We start from the raw sequence: 26,689 nt of genomic DNA, 5'->3' as shown, positions 1-26,689 counted from the left end.
TCTAAACATTTCCGTGTAGTCCCAGCAAAGAATAGGTCACCCCTTCCTTTCCAGTGGGTGTCGTAAGAGGCGACTAAGAGAGGGCGAGGGATAGGCAGCAGCGTCCCTCTTAAAACATATCCTAAGCCTAACTACGGTTTCCAATTCGCCTGCCAAGCGTGGCAACTACTGGCAGAACCTTCAAGGGAGAGGACAGATGAAAGCTGGCATGATGATGATGAATCTAATAAGATCAGTTAATTTAAAATGTCTTTCCATTGAAAGTCTCTTAAAAATCTCACGTAATCAACAGAAAACAATGGATCGTGTTTCGAGTCAAAGGGCGGGTAGTAGATAAATTACATGTATGTTATCTGTGGGGCTGAGCGGATGGATTCACTGCATAATTCATACACTAGGGGCCATGACTAGACCGTTGTGATAGTGCGAGATTCATTTACACTCATTTCATTCCCTTTGCCCCTTGTAAACACCGCGTGCGAATGGTTTGCCGATTGTGGAAACGAGGTTAATGGCTCGTGGAACTCTTAGCTTAGTTTTAGTTTTGTAATTGGATTTTAATGTATTTTTATTCCATTCTCCTTTAAAATAACATTTAAAGTGGATAAGAAATCCATAAAAACAACATATTAAGTACCTATTAATTCTATTATTTCTTCGATTTATTTTACACAAGTGTAAAGTGTATAAATACTTAAAAGATAAATTAAACTTTAAAAACTTCCGAAAGGAGTTTTTAAAGTACGTAATCTTTTAACACTAGATATAAATAAAAAACTTGCTATTCCGAAGTATCGTTTAGAAAAAGTTAATAGATCTTTTATGGGAATGAACATTCAATTTTATAATAAGATGCTTAAAATATAATAAGATATGAGCAATATTTTGGATCTAGCTTTTAATAAATTTGAAACTGTAATTAAAAAACACATTGAACAAAGTCTATTATTATAAACGTGCATGGTGTTAATCGATTATGCATGGGCTTTTTAACGACTATGTGATTTTAGTTATAGTACATTTAAATAAATATATATGAACCTATAATATATACATGTTAACAAAGATTTAAAAGAGTATTAGAGATTTGAGTTTCTTGCGGACTCTTTTCAACAGATAACAACTTAGAAACCCATAGATAACCCGTAGATTTAAAATCAGAAACAATGAAACGCCAAATGCTTCGATTAAAACAGACCTTTCGCTTCCTTCATATTCTTTCATCCACGCTTATACACGCTCACCGGTTACGGGTACTTTTAATTTGGTCCTACTTGAACAAGTCGCCTATTTAGCCGACATACGTCTGTTTAAGACAGTCTTTATTTATTTATTTATTTATTTAACACTTTATTGCACCAACATAACATGATTTGTTAAAACAATTTTCAATACGTATAGTGTAGTACAAAAGGCGGTCTTATTGCTAAGCAATCTCTTCCAGACAACCACTTTACCCACATTTCCATTCTTATTCAATAAATCTCTTTCGTAAATCTTCTTTCATCCATCCTCTCCAAATGGCCAAACTAATGCAACATTCCCTTTCTGATTTTTGTCACTACATCGTCTTTCAGCCTATACTTCTCTCTAATCACACTATTTTGCACTATTGCATTTGATTCGTTAAAAAATAATCATAATTACAAGTCAATATTAATTATGTCACCATTGTAATCGCTATTTCTGCAGAGCAAAATCAACTTTTGAATATATTCGTAGTAGAAAAATTGCAAAAAAAATTGATGTTTTTCACGCGATGCTCCAGATTAATGTTAACCAAATTAATGCCATTTTATTACGTGTAGAAATTGAAGACAAATCTAAGCGATACAAAGTACTTTCACGGATTAGGCAAATCGAAATCATAGACGCAAACATTTTCTACACAAGAAAGGGATCTTTAGTAAAGCTGACCGGGGCAAAGGGTCACGCTCCATTATCGCAAATCAACATATAAATTGGAGAGACCTTTCAGGCATTACTGTATATATGATAATTAACAATGCGGTTAACAGGAATGCCATTTCCATTAATTTAATGCTCATCTTGTGAGACCCTAGACCTGACCAGGTTTCACTTCATTCAATGATTTCATATTGGTGGTCGTTCTAGGGATTATATAGTATTGAAGAAGCTGGCTTTAAATAAATAGAGTGATATTAAGGTAATGATGATTAATATTAGGCAGGTAACAGTTCTTCTAACGCCTATTCTTCCACCGTGCGTTTTCAAGGCACTTTCTTCCACGCACAACCATTCTTTGGAATCAACTTCCAGCAGCAGTATTTCCAAAGCGATACGACAACATAACCTTCAAGAAAAGGGTATATTCCTTTTTAAAAGGCCGGCAGCACACCTGCAATGCCGCTGGTGTTGTGGGTGATCATGGGCGGCAGTAGTCACTTACCATCAGATGAGCCACATGCCCGTTTGCCCCCTGTGTTGTAAAAAAAAAGAGAGTGCTCAGAAGAACTTCATCTCATTTTCCATCTTCCCTATCCCGATATCGCACCACGAGGATGGACCAGCGACTATATTCACACACAGTAGATCGCCTGCGATCACCTATAAATAAGTTTGTAAACTCTTACTTGAACCGTAACATAATAATATGGAATGGACTTTCCCGTGTTTCTTTCATTCTATATCATCAGGGTCTTCAAACGTAGCGTGAAAAAGCACTTAGTAAGCTGGCATAGTATGACCATCCATGAAGGGGAGGAAAGAGATTGTTAGCAATGTAGTTTGACAGCCCCCTTGCTAGCAATATGCCCTATTAGGTCGATCTCCACGTAGTTCCCCCTGGAAACCATCGTGAACAATTCTTGTTGAATTCATCACGATGGGTTAATTGACCTGCTTATTCCTCACCTATCATCCCTCACTGGTGCCCCGCCGGTGTATACCGATAGCACGGGTGGGGTTACCATTCCATTATCACCCATTAAAAAAAACCATGCATGAAGAGATGTTAAGGGAGGGATTGGTTGAAAGCCAGCGCTGTGCAGCTGTTCACATTGCACTGGGACACTCGCAGCATCAACTGAGCCAGTTCCTTTTGCCTCATATGAGACACTTCTAATACATATATGTAATATTTTTGTATTTTCTGTTGTATTTGTGTTTTCTGGCAATAAATATTTTTTTAATCTATTATACAACATTCTCCTTTTGCTTGATCACATTCATGGATCATGTTGTCTGTGTGTTCGCTCACTCAGGATGGAGTAGTCACGTGTCGTGCCAAAAAAATTATGGAGAGTCCATTTATATTACCTATTTCTTTAATGCAGTTTGAAATGGCAAACAATCTGACTGCCCACCACATCACATAAACAGCAACGTGGATATTACTGAATGCACGTGATGCTCATGATAGAACTCATGCTGTGCTATGACAACATTTAGGTTGCTAAGAATCCCATTGCTAGCAATATACCCAACCAGGTCGACCTCTTGGCGGTTCTCCCTGGAAACTATCATGGTTAATTCCTGATTAATGCATCATGATGGGCTAACTGACCTGTTTTCCATTCTCGTCTATCACCCTTCACTGGTGCTCCGCCAGCGTATCCCTTTAGCGCAGGCGGGGTTACCATACCATTTTCACCCATAAAATGTTTAGGTTGTATAGTCCTCAGGCATACCTAAGTAGATATAAGTAGAAGGTGCGGATTCAAATCCTCTGAAACTTTGAAAATTTTCAATTACACAATAATTATTGGAATATATATGACTTTCATATTTTAATGATTTTTTCTAAGATTCTTTTGATATGTTTCAATCAGGGTGGAGTATACCTGGTGGACCTACTGAACGTGTACGGACCGGGGCTGGCGATCCTGTTCGTGGTGTTCGCGGAGGCAGCCGGCGTGTGCTGGGTGTACGGCGTCGACCGGTTCTCGGAGGATGTGCGCAGCATGCTCGGACACACTCCCGGCTGGTTCTGGAGGGCGTGCTGGTCTTATATTAGGTGAATATACTGTAATCTTAGTCGCAGCTTCAAATTATAAAATTCTATTCCGGAATAATAATAAGTCTCCTGACAAGGGAATGGCGCTTCCTACGCTACCTGTTTACTCTAACGAAGTACCAGTGAGAGATGATAGGTGAGGATGACGACAGATCTGTTGGGCCATCTCAGAATTTACTATAATACTATGATTTTAAGGCTTTTATAGCTTAAAAGTCAATTTGATAATGTACACGAGCACGTATTTTCTTCTTCCTACTATCCTGAAGAAGGTCTGATAAAAAAAAAACGAGTCAGCTAATTTAACAATTAGCTGACAAAAAGTTGACCCGTTTTTGAGGCTCGATGCTCTAAGATAATTATCTAAGATGAACCTATACGAGTCTATAGCTTATGCTCTTTATTACTCCCAGGGTAATGGCATAATGAAGTCGACTCTAAGCTTGTATTACACTTCTCCACAGCCCTGTGTTTCTGCTGGTACTGTTCGTGTTCTCGGTTCTGGCGCACGAGGAGATGCTCGGCGGGGAGTACACATACCCATCCTGGTCGATCACCGTCGGCTGGGTGATGACCGGCACCACCGTCTCCTGCATACCCCTCTACATCTTGTATAAGCTATTAATCACGCCTGGTAGCTTGAAAAACGTAAGTATGGCTTTAAAGAACATCTTAAGTTTTATCGTCATTATATTACGGAATTAAGGAAGTGATGGCCCATTCTATGGCAGGATAACATGGCAGTACATGAAATGTAGCAGTAAAATCACAGGGTACGGAAGTATAACGTCTTAGTTCTCAGGAATGGCAACGCATGCGGAGTACCATGAGCATCCCCTTCATTTCCCGTGGGTGTCGTAAGAGGCGACTAAGGGAGGGCGAAGGATGGACAGCAGCATCCCTCTTAAAACATCTCCAAAGCCTAACTGCGGTTGCTAACCCACCTGTCAAGCATGGTAACTACTGAAAAAACCTTCCCAAGGAGGAGGCTTATGCTCAGCGGTGAACAATTAAAGGCCGATATGATGACGATGATGAATCTGTAGTTCTATCACCACATTCCATCAGACGAGCCGTCAGTTTATCTATCTTTCTAAATATTATAAAAAAAGACCCTAGTATCACTGCAATCTCACATCATATCTTGTGACTTAATTTATTTGCTATTCACTTGACTTGTTCGTATCGTATGTAGGAAATATCGACTGGCAGCTCATTCCATAACCACAGCGTTCAGTGAATGGGAAAATTAGCAACTTTCTCATAAACATTGTAAACTATACTTTTACGTTCACGCTAGGGATGTTAGACTAATATTTTTTTAACCTAAGTACATGGAATCATCACCATCACCATCATATTAGCCGATATCTATATATCATAGGCTTCCCCCATAGATTTGAGGATTTTGCCAATAGTTGCCACGCTTGACAACCGTGCTTGGCTAGTCTAAACCTGTCTCGTGGAAGATACAGAAGTATATAACGAGTATATAGGTACAGAAAAGTATCTGCTCACCCCACAGTTGAGTCATAGAGAACGTCTTTAGGTGATATATCTGTTATATGAAACTCCGCTATTTATTTATTTATTAAATACAAGAAATTTACAATATGAGTACACTGGACCCCGCACTAGGCGAACCTGTATCGCGGGAGTCCATAACCTGACCGATACGGGCGTGAGTTGTAACTTTACAAAATTCTAAAACCGCGCGCAATTCATTTTAACGTAGGAAGGTGAAATAACATAATAGTGAGATTCTAAACCAGCCAATAAGAAATCATTTTAGCGGTTAGGTGGTGCAGTAGTCTCGTGCGTGCCAGCAAGACGGCTTGGCACCAAAACACGAAAATATATTTAATCTGAAAGAAAAAAATCTTGGGTCTGAAAGGGATAAGAGACTACCATGACACGGTGATTTATAAATTAAATTAGTGAGCCAATTTTACAGAAACAACAAGTTAGAATGGCATCGTTCACTGATATAAAATATATAAGTAATTGTTGGTAATTATAATAAGTTTACCACTGTAATCTTTTAAAGGGAAAAATAATGAGTATCTATCTCTCTATCTATAGCGGGATACTAAAAATAGGGCTGGATAATGTATATCAATATATTGCAGTTACAATACCGAAGGGAGACTTTGTACAAAAGCCGATTGCTTGGGTACCTCTGTCCCATTCGTGTTTCAACCATGTAGCAGTTATGTTCGCATGGCTGTGTTTCGGTTTGAAGGGTGGGATATGGCGTGAATTTACTGGGTACAGAGGAATAACACCTGAGTCCTCAGGAATGGCAACGCATGGGGGTATCATGGGCAAAACAGTATACTCTGTTATGTCCATGGTACTGCTCATGTCTATAGGCGACGGTTACCACTTCACATCAGGTGGGCCGTCAGCTTGTTTGCCATTCTAAGTCGTATAAAAAAAAAAAAACAATACCTATATATTGACTTCGTAACGGATATATTAAATATCGGTTGTCCAATATATAATATCGAAATGAAGCGTCCGATCTGAATGAATACAGATATCCAACTGGTATGAACGATATAGAAATAGGTAATGACCTTTTATCCTATAGGAACCCAATATATCGATATCATAGCGGTATTTATTTTACCGATACCTAAATAAAAATATCTCCACATTCTCAACAGCGAATAAGAACAATCACACAACCCGAGGAGACCACGATACCGCCGGTCGACCCGTCTCTTTGCAACCTGTGACCTGATACGTGCACTGCTCCCACGCTAACCCAGCCACCTACTGTCGAGTGGTTGGTGTGAAAAATTATATATTATATACACATATTATATAGGTGAGCAATATTTGTCGATATTATCGCAATATCGATTTCAAGAATTTTATAATCACAATTTAAATGTAAAATATAATATCGTCATTGAAGAATATCGATAATTTTATTACGATAATATCGAATTATCGATAATATACTTACGATAATATCAAATTATCGATAATATTGAACGATAATATTGATTTATCGCTAATATTATCACAATAATATCTCATTATCGATAATATTGTTAAGATAATATCAAAATATTGATAATATTGTCAAGATAATATCGAATTATCGATAATATTGACACGATAATATCGAATTATCGATAATGTACTTACAATAATATCGAATTATCGATAATATTGTTCCGATAATATCGGATAATATCGATATTGAGCTAACGATATTTTTATCGTCATTTTGACAATATCACTTATTATTTTCATATATATTTGATGAATATTATAACTTTTATTATATAATGATATTAATTATTTCACGCTGCTTTAATAAATCAATGTAATTTTTTATTTTCTTATTGAATATTAAAATAAAATTAAATATAACAAATTTATATATTGTGCTGTATTCGACTAATTTTGAACTCTTTGCATTTGAAGTAGGCAAAAGTAACTGTTTATATATAATGAATAATACTTATATATTATATTAATATGCATTTAAAAATAATCTTAGAGGTTTCATAGCTGTTGTAATGTAAAACATATATGTACCTATAGTGTTAACAATATTTCGTAAAGGAATAACTTATCATTGTTATAATTTTGCCAATATTAGAATTAGAAATAAAACTAATAATATTTAGATCGTAAAATAACTGTTAACTATATATGTAGTCGGTATTATTATTATTATATACAACGAAAGTACTATCAGTAGATAATTTATATATTAAAATATATAAAAAGTAGTTTCGAAATATGTAATTGTGTACATATAACAATAATGCTGGTCGGACTATAAAAAAAATATACATGTGGCGGATTGTTCCTTTTATTAAACAAATTTAATTCATTTCAATGTTGAAGCAAAGCAAACCCCACGTATGTGTAAGCTTAATAAAAAAAATAAAAAAAAAAACATTTCTGTATTCTCGGGCAATGAATACAGAAATGTAATAGCTTAATACTATGTAAATATATATTCATCGGTGTTAATATAAAATAATATATAAACATATATAATATCTTATCGATGCATATTTTCGGGATCACATACATAGGTTTCAAGTCTAGTCAACGTCTAGTCGTGTGCATTATCTGTAATGTACATACCTTATAGGAATAATTACAAATAGTTAAGTAATATATTTAACGTAATATTTAAAATGGAGCTTCGTAGATATATTTTGTTTAATATGAAACGAATGATCAATACATGCGAAAATAACAAACCATTCGTATGAACATCCAAAAATACTGAAACCAACATTTTCTGGTATATCTACAGAATGGATGTAATTGTGAAATTTCCTAGTGGTTGATAGTAAACGTTTCAACGTGTATTTTACGATTTTGTTAATTCGATATCGTTATATTGATGTTGCTTACTTAATCACAAAAAAAAACCTTATTTCACATAATATTAGAGTACTAATTAATGTAAAATTTTATAGGCGAGTATATAAATTACAAATGCATACATTACTAGAAATATATAACCTATATGTGGCTGTTATTTGTATTGATATAGTAATTGAATATATAATGTTTAAATAGTAAAATGTACTTCCAAACACGTAGTATATTGTATGTCACTGTAGGTACTAACACGTCTCTGACAGGCTAATCATCTAGCTTAAGTACGAATAACTATTTTGTGAGCGATGATAACTATTTTCTTCAACAGTGATAAATTCTCATTTCCATCATTATTTAAGTAATGTAATACATGTATTAAGACTATAAAGTATTAAATTAAAGGTTTCATCTGAAGTTACTACGTTAAAATGGCAAAAAATAAAATCGGTCTGGCCACAATGTTAAAATCACGATGAACTAGTTCTGAAGAAATGTTTAGAAAAAGTCTACAAACAATATTTAACGCATGCATTTTATAATATGCAGTTTATATATATTTAAATTCAATTCTAAAGCTTTGTTTTAAGATCGAATAGTTTTTTTTGTGACAATTTGAACCCAGTTTTTCTTCATTTTATTACTGCGTAGAGCAAAATTTTTAATTCATGATATTTAAAGTGTCTCTATTAAAATTAAATAAAATCGTAGTACTTCAATACTATTTTCACTGACGACAAATATGTTTTGTTTAATTAAAATCTATAATGGAGTAGGATGTCTCAGGAAACTTTCTATTCAGCTAAATGCATTCAAAATAATCATATATCTAGCATTTTAGATTGTGTATTAGACTAAGTGTTTTTATAAAAAAAAATAAAAAGTTTTAAAACCATAGTTCATATACCCACAAAGTTATATTAAATATTATAAATTTACTTTTTGAATTTTTTAACAATTATTTTTAGATGTCATTTTATTTTTAAATACATATTTGTCATTTTTAAATGTTAATGGGTAAGTAGTGAAGTAAATGTCGTTGCTGTGTATGAATAGAATATGTATTGGACATCATAGTGTGTGTTTAAAAAAAATAAACGGCAAATGTGTAGACACGGCCTGTGGCAGCCATTACAGGTCGCTCTATCCATTTGTTTCACAATTATATTGTTTTTATTTCTATAACACTAGTTGATGCCCGCGACTTTGTCCACGTGGTATTTGTTATTCCTGTTTAGTATGTATCGATGTATGCACCTACCTATTTATTATATCTGCACCAAAATTAACAAACGACGTGTCGTTCTCACTCTTTGCCTTAGGTCAAAATGACTTTACTTAAATAGGTTGTGTGCTAAGCTGTATAAGTTACTATAGCTTTTTTACTATCTTACGGGAACTCTTTATTTCCAAATGATGAGGTACCACCATGCTAAATTTCATTTACATCGGTCCAACAGTTTCGCAGATTAGCCCGTACAAAAACACAAACAGATAGAGAAACAAAAAATCTGAATCTGTTCTATTTCACTTCTAATATACCCCTGACTCGGTTTTTAGCGTTTTTTTTTTTTCTATTTACAGATATTCGACCTCTACAGTTTTGTTATATGTATAGACAGACGAATACCCGATGTCTAAATGACAGGTGTATGTTGCTCCGCAAGAAGACTTCAATCACGAACGCACTGAAATACATCTTTAATTATCTAAGGGCTTTTTTTAATAGATGAGAATAGTATGATACCCCCGCCTGCTCTATCGTTATACGCTGGCGGGGCACCAGTAATAGATGACAGATGAGGATGAAAGCAGGTCAGTTAGCCCATCGTGATGAATTCTACAAGAATTGAACACGATGGTTTCGAGGGGGAACCGCGTGGAGGTCGACCTGATAGAGTATATTGCTAGCAGTGAGGCTGTGCTCTTTCCCTAATAAGATCGATGAGATCAACTCCCTCGCAATCCCCACGTGGTTATTTTCTGACCAATTCACTATGATGGGGCTACTTTCTCATCTACATCATATATTAACATATAATATAATTTTACCTTTTGCTATTAAATTGGTTACACAGGTTACACTCTGGGTTTGTTACACGCGTCCGTGTAGCCTAACTTCAGGTTGCAGCTGAAAATCAGTGCTTTGCTTTTAAGCAAAAGTATCACTGAGCTGTAGCCTTTTTGGGTCACTGCGACACACTTGGTGAAAACATATCTCCAATATTCATCTTTTGTTTTATATTTGAAAAAATGTAAATAATCAGATTGTATAAATTTATTTGTTAATTTACGTGTGTCATAAATGGCTCAAATAAAGTGTTTATCTATCTATCTATCTATATCTCTCTCAAACTTACACTTCACTGATGCCCTGTTATTATATACCATTAAGATAGGTGAATGCACCATAGAATAAATACTTAATATTATAATCCATAGTGCTCTTGCTGACTTCGAGAGTCCCATAAAAGGGAATTTGATTATTGAGAGTCCCATAAGAGCCCTTCTTACTAGTCATGGGTAATACCGAGGAGAGGGCTTGTTAGCCATGGAGTTTGACAGACCCATTGCTAGCAATATACCCTGTCAGGTCGACCTCCACGCGGTTCCCCCTGGAAACCCTCGTGAACAATTCTTGTTGAATTCGTCACGATAGGCTAACTGACCTACTTCATCCTCACCTATCATCTCTCACTGGTGTCCCGCCGGTGTATACCGATAGCACGGATAGAGTTACTATTCTATTATCACCCATTAAAAAAAAGTATGGATACCAATCCGATCTCTATATATTGGGTTTCTCAAGACATTGATGTCAGAAAAAAGGTGATCACCTATTTCAATATCGATCGGATATCTATTTTTGAGAGAGACTTTGTACAAAAGTCGATTGCTTGGGTACCTCTGTCCCACTCGTGTTTCAACCGTGAAGCAGTTGTGTTGGCATGGCTGTGTTTCGGTTTGAAGGGTGGGATATGGCGCGAATTTACTGGGTACAGAGGAATAACACCTGAGTCCTCAGGAATGGCAACGCATGGGGAGTATCATTGGCGAAACAGTATACTCTGTTATGTCCATGGTACTGCCCACCTGATGGAAAATGGTAACCGTCGCCTATAGACATAGGCGACGGTTACCACTTTTCATCAGGTGGGCCGTCAGCTTGTTTGCCATTCTAAGTTGTATAAAAAAAAAAAAAGAATATGTTAAAAGCCTATTATTCAATATTATTTTTTGGATAACAGACTTAACATATTCGTAATTATACCAGTATATAGATATTGTAACTATAGGAGTTTTTTCATGATTTTCTTCCCTTTTCATTGGTATTTATGCACAAGTGAGATACGGATGAATTGAAAATCTCCATCTTTTAAAAAGGAAGCTCCATCTAAATAAAAAGTACCTAATACTCGCCTCTATGCCGCCAATGCGCTGTCATCTGTCATTTTATTGAATACCTATACAAAATATCCAAGAAATCTTAGCAAAAAAAATTTACAACGCAAAATTTGGAGTGTAAGCTAATGGAATCGCCAAGTGAAAATGTTAATACCAAAGAGGGGTGGTAGCATGTTCCTTTTACGACGTATGTATGGCGGGCAAGACTGTAAGCTTCAATACAAGTTGTGTGAGTCCTGCGTTTCATTTTTTTGTAAAGGTAGCACTTAAATATGTCTAATCTACCATTGTTGTGTGGTACCAGTATAGAATGAGCCACCCCTTTTTTCCCGTGGGAGTCGTAAGAGGGGACTAAGAGAACTTAACAGTCGAGAGATGGGCAACAGCGTTTAAACATCACCGAAAGCTTAACTTTGGTGGCCAAGGCCAAGAGTGGCAACTACTGGTAATCCACCCCCCCCCCCCCCTCTTATTCCGAGGCTGATGTTCAGCAGTGAACAGTTTATACGATGATGATTCTACTAACTGACCACGCAGATCTTATCTCGGATTAATCAGACTGAGACTCCGTACAAAAGTCGTTTGCATGTACATTCCTCTCCATCAGGCATATCCTCTGCCCATCTGTGTTTTTGCCATGAAGCGGCTATCCTTTTATGCCTATGTTTCCATTTTAAGGGTGGGATATGATAGTGACGTTATAAGATACGAAAGTATATCCATAACCTCAAAATAGTAATTATGGACATGACAGAATATCCTGTGAAGTTCATGACGTACATGTCAAAGTTGTCGGTCAACTTCGACTTATTTGGCATTGAAAGTCATATTTACTTTAGAATTACACTGACATATGGTTGGTAATTCATGGCCAACGAGATTAATCTGTTGACATATGCATGATCTATAAAATTATGCCATTAACAATAATTCCTATAATATAATTTTCATGGTGTTTGTCCCCAAATTTATCAAGTAACATAAATATATTAGAGTCTATATAGATAGACAAACCAATGGACAATTGCAAATCTTTGCAGACATATTAAGGAAGTAAATCATGCAAGAATTTGTTAAGTACCTAACTTGTATTATATTCAAAACTTGTTATTTATATTCGAAGGGTCCCCTATTCAACCGAATGACATAATAATACGGCCGAAAATTTCTAAGCTAACACTAATATAGATGCATTTTGTTTTATACAACTTAGAATGGCAAACAAGCTGACGGCCCACCTGATGGAAAGTGGTAACCGTCGCCTATAGACATGAGCAGTACCATGGACATAACTGAGTATACTGTTTCGCCCATAATAACCCCCCATGTGTTGCCATTCCTGAGGACTCAGGTTTTATTCCTCTGTACCCTGTAAATTCACGTCATATCCCACCCTTTAAACCGAAACACAGCCATGCAAACGCAACTGCTTCACGGTAAAAACACGAATGGGACAGAGGTACCCAAGCAATCGACTTTTGTACAAAGTCTCCCTCTGGTAAGATGCATATTGGTTCGTAGGTTACTTTCTGAACTAATTAGGAAACCCATTGTTACTTTTAGGAAAATACCTAATAAATGTCATTTTAACAATGAAACTGCTTCGTACGTACGTACTTAAGACATTTATATCTTCTCAAAAAGAGGATATACTTACTTATTACCTCGCGTACTCAAGTACTCAAGTACTCGAGTACTTAATACAGAATACAGGATTCGAGTACCCGCGATACTCGAACACTAGTCTATTGTAATATTTCGTTATCGTTCCATAGACTTTATAACTTTTTTAGTTAATTATCAAGAGCAAAATTATTAAATAAGTGTTAAATTCATTATATAAGTAATTATAATGTATAATTTATTCTTACAAACATAATCAAGAAAATACTCGAATCTGATGAAGTATAAAAGTACTCGAACGCTTGTTCGAGTCTTTAGACTCGAGTCAGGATGCGATCACTTTTTTAATGAATACCAAAATACTCGAATACAAAAAAAAATGCTTCCTCAGCACATAACTAGACCTCTCATGTTTCTAACGGGCAACGTAGCCGCTTCCCGTTAGATGGACCGTCAGATCGTTTGCCTTTCTAACAGTAAGAGAAAACAGGATTAATCTCTTCAGAACCTGTACGACTCTAACTTGGAGGCACTCGCTAAATGGTTGAGCTGCAACGGCGAGGTATGGGGCGTGGGTCCGACGGCGGTGTTCGCCAGCGCCGCCGCTCTTTTCCTCTACAACGAGCTGGAGGGTGCCATCTTCGTGACCGGGGACCACGCTCCGGTGTCGCTTTTGGAGAAAACTCTCCTTGTAAGACACTTGGATTACCTATTGTTTAATTTATTTTTGCCATAGTCCGCTCGCATAGTTTTCAAACAAACTACTGTGTTGCGTGAACTATTTCAATGAACTTAGACACTATACAATGTAGCTCAAAACCATCAAATCCCAAGCATGACCATCAACACGTAAGTTGTTAATGTTTCAATTATGATCTACGGGTAATTACAAAAGTGAACTACGACAGACTTTTACTAGCTCTTCAATTCTTGATATCAAGAAATTTACAAGCTGACGACCAGTTTGACGAAGTAAGAAGTCTGCTCTAAACAGATTTGGAAAATTTTTCTTTTATCCGAAATGATTTCTTGATCACTTGCAGCTTGATCCCATAAAAAATGTATAAAAATCGCTTCAATAGTTTAGTTTTTGGATCAAAATAACTGATTTTGTCACAATTTAAGTCAGTTATTGTTTTGTGGGAAACAATTTTTAAACTGATCCGTTCCATTAAAAGTATTCATTCTCGAAAAACTGGGTCTTTTGAAATTCTAACTATTAAAACCGACTTATTTATGCATTATCAAATACGTATAATTTTGTATATTGTAAATTATAAAAACCTTTCCTTCCCATCATAATTACGACAACTTTATCAGAAGGAGACTTTGTACAAAAGTTGTTTGCTTGGGTCCCATTCGTGTTTCAACCGTAAAGCAGTTGTGTTTGCATGGCTGTGTTTCGGTTTGAAGAGTGGGATATGGCGTGAATTTACTGGGTACAGAGGAATAACACCTGAGTCCTCAGGAAAGGCAACGCATGGGGGGTATCATGGGCGAAACAGTATACTCTATTATGTCCATGGTACTGCTCATGTCTATAGGCGACGGTTACCACTTTCCATCAGGTGGGCCGTCAGCTTGTTTGCCATTCTAAGTTGTATAAAAAAACTTACCAACAGTCCACCATGGTGCTGGGAATGTTGGCGCTGATGATACATCTGTGGGTGTGTTCCATGCGTTTCTTCCAGTACTACCTGGATACACTCATTAAAGATGTAAGTGCCTATCTTATTGTGTATACTAATATATTAAAATTGTAACTAAACATCAAGAAAATTGACATAAAGGGTTCTTCATAAGAACTATTGTTCTTGAAGATTGAGGCCAAAACAATCATTTTTTAAATCTTTAGCTATCTATCTATTTGTATATTTATTTCGGTGTCACACACAATCTCCTGTACTATATTTATTTGCATTTTTAACCAACTTCCAAAAGATTCTCATTCGATTGTATTTTTATGTTTGTTGCTCATAACTCAGTCAGTCAAAACTGATTTGAAGAATTCTTTATTATACGGTTTTATTCCTATATCCCTTCCCCTATCTAGAAATTAAGGTACTTAATGTTATAGACTATTTTATAATTTGTAACATTTGTCGTAGAGTTCAAATATGCTTCTTGAGATGACAACAGTCGGGTTATTGGGGGCTCAAAGCGAAATAGTGCCCCTTGGCCCCCTCACACGGTTCCTCCGGCAACAGCAGCCCCAGATACACATCACCGTGTGCTGGTTCCTATCTCTGTGCTATGCTGACTACATCAGAAAACACTACTGTCAGAGATTCAACATTCCATATTTGGAACAGTGGTTAGTACACTATCATTATTCTTTAAACTAAATCCTTAGGAGGAAAGGGATTGTTAATAATGTATTTATCAAATGAAAAAGCTGGTCAGTTAGCCAACTGACCTGCTTTTTCATTCTCACCTATCATCCCTCACTGGTACTCCGTCAGCGTATACCGTTAGCGCAAAGGGATTACCATTCCATTATCATCCATTACAAAAAAAATACTAAATACTTAGTGACAGAAGGATTGTTACTAATAGGGCATGATGGGCCTTGGAATTGGAATGGAACTGATCTGCCTTTTCATCCTTACTGGTGCCCCGCCAACGTATTCCAATAGCGCAGGCAGAATTACAATTCCATTATCACCCGTAAAAAAAACTTATAGGGCATGATAGGCCCATTGTTAGAAAATGGGCAAATTATTAATGATAGGATCTAGCACCCTCATAGCTTTCAAACACACATTTCGCCACGTTGAACCAACAGACCTAACTTAATTCATTCACCAGAGGAAGACTGTGCAAAAGTCGTCGACTTAGATATGTCTATCCCATCCAAGTTTCTGTCATGAAGTAGCTATGTAGTGAAATCACACGATCATCATCAGCATCATACAGCCGTTAGCTATTCACTGCTGAAGATAGTCCTCCCCTTATTAGGGGATCTGCCAGTAATTACCATGCTTGGCGAGCGGAGTGGCAACCGCAATTAAGTTTTAGTAAAGAGAGATGCTGCTGTCCATACCTCTAACTTGAAGTTCCCTTAGTCGCCTCTTACGACACCCACGGAAAAGGAAGGGTGGCTTATTCTATTCGAAACCACACGGCGCAAATTACAGGATACAGAGGAACATCATAGTCCTCGGAAATGGTAATGCATGATAAATAAAATAGATACCATATTAGTATAATATTCTGTAATATCCACGTATCGGACGTAAATGCGAAAATAAGTTTGTTTGTTACGCTTTCACGTCTAAACCGCTGACCCAATTATGAATTTTGGTATACAGAATAGAGATAGGAACCCTGAAGACGTTATAAGCTACTTTTTCTCCCGGCCAGTGGAAATATCTCGGTCAATGTTGGACAAAGTCGCCAACGATGACAACGGCCTCCTCTATCGTCTAACATCTCTTCTCATCTCTAAATATCAACCGGTGGATCTATCATTCTATTTTTATTATTCACAAACTATAAACGGTGGTGAATATGTAATGTTTTGTGCTCGTTGGTGGCGGCAGGCAGGCAGAACTACACGAGCGAGCGTCGTGTGGCTTCCACCGCACCATGGAGAAGATCAACAGCTTCGTCGGCTCCGTCCACCGGCGGATGCGCGGGTACTCCCAACCGCAGCCGAACAGTGACGCTTACACGTAAAGATCATACTCTCATCTCAGTTTTAAAAGTTTATACATAGCTTTGGAGATTGGATGTTTGTTACTTAATTAGAATGAAAGACTATCCAAATAATGGGCAATATATATACAGTTGTCCGTGAACAAAATTTTCCTTTAGTCTAGCATTTGCACAACACAGACACATTTTGAGATGAAATTTAAAAAGTTTTATTATAACCGAACCCCAAAGAATGTAGTTAAGAGACATTCTTTGAGATCTTTAATGTGAGCAAACGAAACTTGAAGAAATTTTAGAGACACAAAGAGAGATCTTCTAGAGTCCTAGATATATAAGTATGTAGAATATTTTTAATCTATTTCACATGGGCCGTGTCACGATTAAAAGCTAATAATATTATTAATGTAAAAGGCTATTGCCGGAATTTATTGTTGGTTACTTTTTGCCACCCAACACTAAAACTGAATTTCATAACGCAACTCTGTGTCAAGTCTTCGGTAAACATAAGAGGGAATTTTGTAACTATCTCTCTCTCTCTCTCTTTATCTCTCTCGTGCAGCAGTCAGAAACTTAGGCGTAATGTTGTAAACTAGAGTGAGAGCGCATCGTCTAAGAATGCGACATCGGTGGATGTCAGCGGGGCCGCAAGCAAGGTGTCAAGGGGAAATGCCGTGTGCACCGCCAGCGACTCAGTGCTTAGCAGGAGACAAGACGCAGGGGTCTGCGTGCGACTCGTCAGTCAGTCAAGCGAAACAACGGTTGATGCAATTGAGAAGCTCAAAGCCTATATCACCGTGAGGACAGCTTTTACATTTCCTGATGACATAAATTCTATATTTCTTAGAAACTTTATTATTATTATTACAGCCGTTAACTGTCCACTGCTGGGCCAAAAGGACCTTTCCTCATAAGGGAAGTTCTGCCAGTAGTTGCCAAGCTTGGCAGGCGTATTGGCAACCGCAGTTAGGCTTTTAGAGATGTTTTAAGAGGGACGCAGCTGCCCGTCCCTCGCCTTTCCTTAGTCGCCTCTTACGACACCCACGGGAAAGGGGTGACTCATTATATGCCGGAGCACACACGGCGAAACTTAAATGCTAAAAACTTAGTACATTATATTTATGCAGTTTGGAATGGCAATCAATTGGTCACCTGATCGAAAGTGATCACGTGATGGAAAGTGATAACCATCGCTTATAGACATGACAAATAAGATAAACACCGCAGAATACAATGTTGACCCCCATGTTATCTAGTAATTTTTCAAACCAAAACATATTAAAACTTTTCGGATGACCTTCTCTAATAGATGCCTACAATAAGAATAGAATATTGAAAACTTATCTGCCAAAAGCTAGCTAGCGGATTCTTTCGTAAATTTAGAATTCCACAAATGCGCATCTATGTAGTAAAGCTGTAGGCAGACTGGTAAGGACATTGGCTCCGGCATGACGTCTACCATCTAGGTACAATTTCAAGTTCGCCAACTCGGAAATTTTCAATCTTTCAAAAATTAACATTATTGGAATATTATTATCTAGATAATAATAATTATAAACTTGAAAAAAAAATTACAGGCAACAAGGTGCGAGTGTTGCGGTACACAGGACCCCGGCGTCTGTAGTTCTAGCAGTGCAACACCTAAGGAGACTAACAAGCCTTGAAGACTTGCCGTGGAGAAATATGGCTGTACTGTAATTTGATTGATAATGCATTTACGATTCGTTATTAAAATATCTTGAGGATATTGTGTTTTATTTATTCAAATATATTGCTATCACCCTATTACTACCAAGTCTAAGCCGTGTGGTCCCAGCATAAAATAGGCCAACCCTTCCTTTCCTGTGGGTGTCGTAAGAGACGACTAAGGGAACTTAATGGTCTAGAAATGGGTAACAACATCCCTCTTTGAAAATCACGTAAGCCTAAAGTGGCAAATCCGACTGACAAGCGCGGTAACCACTGGCAAACTTACATTTTGGAATGCAATAAGAAATAAATAAATAAATAAACCCTCTAAGGAAAAGGCTTATGATTAGCAGTGAACAGTCAAAGATCGATATAATGATGGTACCAAGTCTAGAGACCAGACCAGACCAAACAGGCAAACAAATCTTTCAATAAAGCCGTTTTCATTTTTGGGTGCAAGAGATTAAAACAAGACGTTTGATATTGTTGTTTTGTTTTATAACTTTGTTGGCTGCAGATTCGTCAGCCTACAGAGAAGAGAAGAGTAACAGAAAATCGAGTTAATCATACTAATGAATTACGGTGTATGCCCAAGGGCGTCTGAACTGTTCCAACCTTAGCTTAGACAACCGTATTTCGACCATCGAAATACATATGGCGGCGATGCTACGACTGTCTATGCAACGTATGAAAACTTACATATTCCTAGATCAAGAATAGCACCTGCGGTATTAGTATTATTTTATTTATTTTAGTTAATTAATAAAAAAAAAATAAGGTTAATGTTTCCATAGAACTTTATAATACTTATCATTTCTTTTTTTACATTGACATTATAAATAATTTAATTAATATATAGGATGATAATTAATATGTTCTAATGGTGACCATCTGTTAATTGACATGTTTTATTTTATTGACAATTTTATTGACAATTTTAATGTATGACTCTAAAATAATTAATGTTTTGTAATTAATCGTATTGATTGTATGGGTAGGCTGTTTTCCTTTGAGACGTTAATAACATCTTACGAAAAATTGTAACATACAGCTCACAATAAATTTATTCTATTCTATTCTATTCTATTCTATTCTACAGCTTTGCGCGTATGCATAAACTACCCCATCTGTTAATATGATCTACCCTTGTATTAAATTTCATTCAAATTACTTCAACCGTTTAAGCATGATTAAGTAACATACAAACATCTTGATAAACTATCACATTTATAATATTAGTACAATTTTACGATGGATACCATTAAACTAAAAAAATATACACGCCTACCTACAATGTTTTCATTTCTAACTAAAAAATATCTAGGACCCAGTAATATACTTAGTCTATGAATGTTTTTGTTTTCCATAGAGAAAAACTTCGATTATAACTAAGTCTATTGAGATAAATCTACTATTTCCTTTTAAAAGAATGTGTGGTTTTAATTGAGCAAAAAATATAAAGTCAATTTTACAATGACAAGATGTCAGGCTGTCAAATCATGGTGTAATAAATTTACAATGTTTTCGTCATATTCCATTATAAATCCCCTATTTACTTTTGCAGATCTTTAATTTCTACTAATTGATCAAATGTTATTCTTTGAAAAAATATTAGAAGCATTCTATATAATGTGGCAAGACTCTGCATGGAGTTACTTGCATTATGAATTCTACGAGGTAAGATTCAATTGGGGTGTTGATTTCTGTGAGTTGAATCCATTATTTTTACTGATTTTGTTCGTCTATCATATAAGGAGGTTGTGTAACTGCTTAGACCAATTGATTGGAACGTATCCTGATGTTATAATATACACAATCTTTTATAGAATAATAGCCAGCTTGTTCCCCACCCTACCAGAACAGAATTCGTTTCCTGCCAGAAAGATCTTAAACAATATTTCTTGGTCCTTGTTTATTAAAAATTATTGTTACTTGACGAATATTTCACACAACAGGAGAAGCATAACACTACTTCTCAACGGACTCTCCCATTCACACCTCTTGCAAAAAAATCCTAAAAGTTAACTAAAGTAAGGGTTTCTACAACCCTTCAGAACTAGGTCAAAATCTGTGTCGCTCATAACCAATACCAACTGCAGGGCTTCATGCCATCTAATGAGTCAATGTTAATATCTGACAGTTAATTGAATGGGCGAAATGCGGCGAGGGTATACTATCAACAGTACCAACTGTGTTGTGGGCAATGGGCGCGGCAGCAATAGCACACCGGCTCCTCACGGCGCTGTTCCGACGGTTCATGTTCCGGCAGATTCCTCTTTGGGAGATCATGTTACAGGTATATTGCTAAACTTTTTTATTATATTTAGAATAGCCGACAAGCTAACAGCCAACCTAATTGGACAAATAATAGTCTCCGTCTAAACTCGTATGAGTAGTGCCCTGGACTTGTGATGCCCAAGGTACCCTCCATGCATAGCCATTCCTGAGAACTATTGTGTTATGCTTTCGTACCTGATAATTACGATACTCTTCATGGTTTACCATACTTAAGGAATATGTTTTTATACACATTTTATATACAAGTTAAAAAAAGGAGGTGTCTTGGTTTCTTTTATCGTCACAACCTTTCCACGAAAAAACTATGACCCCATGAGACTTAAATGCTAAGAAAGTTCTTAAAATTTTATTTGTGATTACTTTAGGCGAAAAATAATTTTTGCAAATCAGAGGTAATACTGCCAGTATTTTAGGTACGCTGCCTGGATATAACACGTTGGAACATTATATCACCTCAGGTCCTAATTATTATAGGGTTTGACCAATATAATTAAAATAAAAAAAGAAATAAGCAAGTCCCTAAATAGATAAAAAAAAAAACAAAAAGAAGTTTTGCATACCAACAGTAATTCTGCATATTTCGTGATGTATTTCATATTCATGTGCATATTTCGCCAATTCTGAAATTTATGACGATGCTTAACTAATTTCTATTTGGTGTACTGCCTTGTCTATGGCTAGACCTTAAATTTTGAATTAATCCTATTCCAGAACTTACTGTTCATCTGGATGGTGATATACAGCCTCCACTTTTGGATGGTGCTGGTGAAGGTGATGAAACTACTCGTGGAATATTGTTATAAAGATGTAAGTTACAGACACTCTCTCACTACAACGAGGGAGGTTTTTTTAAAGGATAATTATGGAATGATAACCCCGCCCGCGCTAACGTATTTCGTCGCTTACGTCGACTTTGTACAAAAGTCGATTGCTTGGGTACCTCTGTCCCATTCGTGTTTCAACCGTAAAGCAGCTGTGTTTGCATGGCTGTGTTTCAGTTTGAAGGGTGGGATATGGCGTGAATTTACTGTGTACAGAGGAATACCACCGGAGTCCTCAGAAATGGCAACGCATGGGGGGTATCATGGGCGAAACAGTATACTTTGTTATGTCTATGGTACTGCTCACATCTATAGGCGACAGTTACCACTTTCCATCAGGTGGGCCGTCAGCTTGTTTGCCATTCTAAGTTGTTTAAAAAAAAAGATCACCCAAATCAATAAATAAATGATAAAACAATATGATGACATTCTTTAAAAGTTTATTTGTTATTTAGGAACACCAAGTGCAATCAGAAGAACACTTAGAAGGTAGAAAGATTATGCAGCAATGGCTCATTTGGATGTGCGGAGTGACACCGCTAGCAGTCTACATCCAAACAAGGCCCCGACCAGAGCCGCCGCCGCTCATGATATGGTAGATATTGGAATCGAAGAACAAAGAGGTTTCTTCAGGGTCGGCAACGCGCGCGTTATACCGCTGGTATTGCAGACGTTCATAGGCTACGGTAACCGCATACCATCAGGTGGGCCGTATGCTTGTTTGCCAACTCAGTGGTATAAAAAAAAATAAGTACCTTCAGGGGCTACCGTTCAAGGGTTTGACAACAGCCTTAACTACCAGTAGTTAAGGATTTTAGACCCTTGAAACAGGGTTTCTAATGGAAGCAAGATAAAGATGCTGTCTAACGTTGAGGCAAATCCCAAATGAGATGCTGAAATATTAACGATTTTGTCTCATGCTCAAACTATCCAAAAGCATCTCATCCTATGCAGTGTATAGAAACCATAATGCATCTGGTACGACTAGTCTTAACTTAAAGCCACAATGTGTCTCAGCAGCTGCCTCAAGATAGAACAGCCTCAGCTTTCCTAAAGTCGAAACTGCTCAAATATTAACCGTTCCATTTAGTTCATTATTGATCACTGTTTTTTTTTTTTTTTATATAATATCAAGATGGCAACAAACAAAGCCCATCTGATCTTAAAGGGTCATAATAGGGGGGAAAAGGATTGTTAGTAATGGAGACTAAGAATGCCATTGCTAGCAATATACCCAACCAGGTCAACCTCCTCGCGGTTCCCCCTGGAAACTATCATGGTTAATTCCTGATGAATTCATCATGATGGACTAACTAGCCTGTTTTTTTCTGTGTTGGGAACAACGTGGAGGTGGACCTAATAGAGTATATTGCTAGCAATGGGGCTGTCAAACTCCATTGCTAACAATCCCTTTCCCACCTAATATAGTTATAATTAGGTAATTCTTTAGTGCAGTTTACTAGGCTTATTAATAGTATGGATTGGTAGTTAGGTCTTCTCTAATTGTATAATTGTTACTTAATGTACATTGACGCTTATCTGTGAGAGCTTTATACACCTTTAATTGATTTGTTCATATGGCCTTAAGCTTGGTAGGAAGGAGTGAGATGTTTTTGTTCAAGTAAACTTAGATTTAAGCATTTTCTAATAGTAATTTTTCACTTTTACTTACTTATAACATTGTATATTGTCTGCTTAATTGTTGTGAGCATATTGTTGGTGTGTCTTTTATAAATAAATAAATAATATCATTTGTAGAGTACACGATTATAATTTTCAAATCATCATCATCATCATCTTCCTACCTTTATCCCAATCATTTGGGGTCGGCGTAATATAATTTTATCCATATTACAAAAAGATTTGGTTTTTTAGTTTTACGACCGGCCACCTGCCTGACGTCAACCCTCTTTGGGAATTTTCAAATAAAATTTGATATTAACATCCTTTTTATCTTATCCAGGATTACAACAAGCCCCTGGCAACGTCGAGAAATGGGACCCCATGGATATTACCTAAACCGCCCTTTATCGTCCCTTCAATCAACAACAGTCACGGGCGACCGACAGCAAACGACAACTCTACGTCGAGCATTTAGTGACTCTAAGATAATGATAAAAGAAACTCCTAAGAAGAGAAGATATTCAAAATCCGTTTAAATAAAATTGGAAAATTCAATAAATATATTAAACAGAAAATACTCGTTTTAATTCCAAATAACTTGATAATCACATTACATGGAAACTACATATTGAGGGAGGAAAAGGGATTGTTAGTAATGGAGACAGAATCCCATTGCTAGCAATATATCCATCCAGGTCAACCTCCTCGCGGTTCCCCCTGGAAACTATTATGATTAATTCCTGATGAATTCATCATAATGGGCTAACTGGCCTGTTTTCATTCTCATCTATCGCCCTTCACTGGTGCCCCGCCAGAGTATCTCATTAGCGCAGGCGGGGTTACCACTCCGTTTTCATCCAATAAAAAAAAAACTATATATTGAAAAAATCCTTAATCTTAAATACGTACGTAAAATATAAAAGAATGCATATGTGTAGTTAACATGTATCCCTTCCTTTATACAAACCAATGCGCGCTCAATACACTGTTTCTTTGTACACCACGCAACACTACACACGCTAATAGCCACACTCTTTTAAACTGATTACCGCGAGAATTTCCAGTGACGCGACATTTCGAATATGTATCCGCATCGAATTGATTTTGCAAATATCTACCCTCAAAAATAAGTATTATATTGTTCATCGAATTTATTTTGCAAATACCAAAATATAACCCTCCAAAAATAATATTGTTTCGTATACAAATTAGGAATCTGTAATTAGCTAATCTATGGTGTAAATATAATATCTTTTAATTATGATGATGTAAATTAAAATATAATAAATAAAAAATAAAACTTAGAAGAAAATTTATTAATTTATTTGCCACTTTATTTAATAAAAATAATGCCTACAAATGTATATACATAGACTATTTAATGTATATGTGTATATACAAAAAAAAATCAATACATAAATGTAATTTGATTTATATTGAACGAATTCTATACCGTTTACGAAGTTGTTTAAAAAAATAGGAAAAAAAAATTATGCCCAAAACAACATTGCGATCATAAATTATATGTCATCACTCAGCTATAATCCGTAACAAATATTTTATCAAACATTTTTTTTTTTGTAACTCTACCTATGTTAGAACTATAATAAGTTCGTCTGACCATGTAACCTTATTTGTTAATTTATATTTTCTCTGTCGGTGATTGCAAATCTTTTGAGAAAATAAATTTCTAAAAACTATAATTTTAATGCACGTGGAAACTACTTATTTTAATTTTCGAAATCCTTTTTCACCACTAGTAACCCTATTTTTTTTATAACATTTAGCTGACAATAGATGTCACTATTATATAATTAGACGGCGATATTAAAATTTTCGCACCAACTTATATAAGGTCACGCAAGGTGAAGAGAAGCATACTAACCTTGCGCAGGGTGTACCGTGATCAAGAAGGCGGTTGCCCCGGGCTGGCTCCAGCCATTGCACTGCGGTTGGAATTGGTCAGTCTGTGACCATCCCAAATGGGGATTCGTCGTGCGCGTAATTTTTGGTAGTTGGACATGCGTTTCTGCGCTGTCCTCTTGTAATTAATACAAAGCAAACAATAAATACTCCTTTCTTTACTAGGAATTATAAAAAAATGGGCAACCGCCATTTAATGTTAGACATGAAATGAAAATTGTAAGCTATCGTAAATTATTACGAACCAAACCGCGATGGGAAGATCTCGAGAGCCAATATAATTATAAAATTACCTTCCTTTAAACACAGAAATTATGGCTAAATATAGAATTCACATGACAAAATTTGATGCAGACCTATTGTTATTGTAAATCGATAATATTCCTAGAAACCTATTACAAATTAGGTTTATAAAAAGAATTGTAAACATAAAACTGAAAAATTTATCCGTCGTACATTACGTGTCAATATGGAACGGAACATAATTTTCAAGCGACTTCAAAAAGATCTTTAACTATGATTCAATTAATGCCTTACTGCCATAGATTAAGGTAGTACCTAACATACTCTTTCTATGGTACGCTATTAAATATATAAGAATATAAAGCGTTTATATAATGAATCGTTGTCTCTTTTTTTTTACGCTAAATTCCGAATTTGAAAGTAACAAAGCAATGTAATAGTTAAAAAAAAAAAGTAGGTTTTAATTTTTATGAATAAGGGGAGTATTTTCTACATTTCTCTATATTTTTATTATGACATTTAGAATGGCCGATAACAATTCGTATTTTTACCGAGTATATTTTAAACGTACTGTTTCTATTATAATTTCGTCAACATTTAAGTAGAATTTTTATGAAACAAAATCCTGGTTATTTTAGGACCTTTCTTATAAACCCCTTAGCCACATTAAAGGTTTGATATGACATACAAAGGTTCAAAAATTATGTTCATACTGCCTATACCAGCTGCATCGTCTGTATAACTGGGACAATAATAGCCTACCTATTTACTTGTCCATTCCAAGTACTACGTGTACGCCAAAATTTATGTCGATTGGTTTAACTGTGAAAGCGCCAAAATGCAATTTTCACATATTTTCGTATGTAGCAAACATTTGCATTTCGATTGTATATTCCTAACTTGTTCAATATCTTTCTCATATATTTAAAAAAAAAATATGCCAACTTAAACATAACTGAAATAACAAATCTTGGCGTACAACTACATATGTATGAGCATTTTGTATTATTTTTCATGATAATCCGTAGGCACACTAGAGCGTTCATAACGAAATATGTCCAAAAGGGGTGCTCAA

At 36.0% G+C, this 26,689-nt stretch overlaps 3 protein-coding genes and 1 non-coding gene across 8 annotated transcripts in view; all 4 read left to right on the top strand.

Annotated features, from left to right (window-relative positions):
- LOC113519918 (sodium-dependent serotonin transporter) overlaps positions 1-10,023 on the top strand; it is a 53,766-nt gene extending 43,743 nt beyond the window's left edge. Inside the window, exons 11-14 of one of the 2 annotated variants that reach the window (XR_008253717.1) lie at positions 3,792-3,976; positions 4,441-4,624; positions 6,646-6,767; positions 9,920-10,023. Coding sequence is in view for 1 of the 2 variants with exons in the window: in XM_052902255.1 (XP_052758215.1) it covers positions 3,792-3,976; positions 4,441-4,624; positions 6,646-6,717 (441 nt within the window). In the remaining variant the exon portion in view is untranslated. Of the gene's footprint in view, positions 1-3,791; positions 3,977-4,440; positions 4,625-6,645; positions 9,480-9,919 lie in introns of those variants that run through there. The other variant, XM_052902255.1, reaches the window with a different exon arrangement.
- A 1,765-nt stretch (positions 10,024-11,788) lies between these two features.
- On the top strand, positions 11,789-18,754 carry LOC113519919 (uncharacterized). 3 transcript variants are annotated; one of them, XM_026905146.3, is made up of 7 exons: positions 11,789-11,969; positions 13,869-14,054; positions 14,986-15,081; positions 15,472-15,677; positions 16,906-17,037; positions 17,616-17,814; positions 18,595-18,754. In XM_026905146.3, exons 1-7 carry the CDS (start codon positions 11,934-11,936, stop codon positions 18,679-18,681), a joined length of 942 nt encoding a protein of 313 aa, XP_026760947.1. In that variant the 5' UTR covers positions 11,789-11,933; the 3' UTR covers positions 18,682-18,754. The 3 variants fall into 3 exon arrangements, with proteins under 3 accessions (XP_026760947.1, XP_052758214.1, XP_052758213.1); XM_052902253.1 differs by lacking the exon at positions 11,789-11,969 and adding an exon at positions 12,644-12,812 and having other exon boundaries at positions 17,614-17,814; XM_052902254.1 differs by lacking the exon at positions 14,986-15,081 and having other exon boundaries at positions 17,614-17,814.
- A 1,334-nt stretch (positions 18,755-20,088) lies between these two features.
- On the top strand, positions 20,089-24,150 carry LOC113519920 (uncharacterized). Of its 2 annotated transcripts, XM_026905148.3 has the most exons (5): positions 20,089-20,383; positions 20,847-21,002; positions 21,716-21,811; positions 22,281-22,420; positions 23,789-24,150. In XM_026905148.3, the coding sequence occupies exons 1-5, from the start codon at positions 20,297-20,299 to the stop codon at positions 23,982-23,984; spliced, it is 675 nt and encodes a 224-aa protein (XP_026760949.2). In that variant the 5' UTR covers positions 20,089-20,296; the 3' UTR covers positions 23,985-24,150. The 2 variants fall into 2 exon arrangements, with proteins under 2 accessions (XP_026760949.2, XP_052758212.1); XM_052902252.1 differs by lacking the exon at positions 21,716-21,811.
- Positions 24,151-25,325: 1,175 nt separating this feature from the next.
- LOC113519947 (U1 spliceosomal RNA) lies at positions 25,326-25,490 on the top strand. Its single transcript, XR_003402335.1, has one exon. It is a non-coding gene; the product is annotated as a U1 spliceosomal RNA (small nuclear RNA).
- Positions 25,491-26,689: the final 1,199 nt, after the last annotated feature.

This window comes from Galleria mellonella, unplaced genomic scaffold (assembly GCF_026898425.1).
Source record: "Galleria mellonella isolate WM207_F2 unplaced genomic scaffold, CSIRO_AGI_GalMel_v1 utg89, whole genome shotgun sequence".
Taxonomy (NCBI): domain Eukaryota; kingdom Metazoa; phylum Arthropoda; class Insecta; order Lepidoptera; family Pyralidae; genus Galleria; species Galleria mellonella.
The sequence above is the reverse complement of the archived record's forward strand: the minus strand, read 5'-3'. Positions and strand labels throughout refer to the sequence as shown.

Excerpts from the sequence above, each read along its gene's own strand:
- LOC113519919 (XM_052902253.1), top strand. Across the intron at positions 15,678-16,905 it reads ATTCCATATTTGGAACAGTG|GCAGGCAGAACTACACGAGC; the intron begins GTTAGTACACTA and ends TGGTGGCGGCAG. Across the intron at positions 17,038-17,613 it reads CCGAACAGTGACGCTTACAC|AGTGAGAGCGCATCGTCTAA; the intron begins GTAAAGATCATA and ends GTTGTAAACTAG.
- LOC113519920 (XM_026905148.3), top strand. The coding sequence starts at position 20,297 with ATGTTATTCTTTGAAAAAATATTAGAAGCATTCTATATAATGTGGCAA. Across the intron at positions 21,003-21,715 it reads TTTGGGAGATCATGTTACAG|AACTTACTGTTCATCTGGAT; the intron begins GTATATTGCTAA and ends ATCCTATTCCAG. Across the intron at positions 22,421-23,788 it reads CCGCCGCCGCTCATGATATG|GATTACAACAAGCCCCTGGC; the intron begins GTAGATATTGGA and ends TATCTTATCCAG.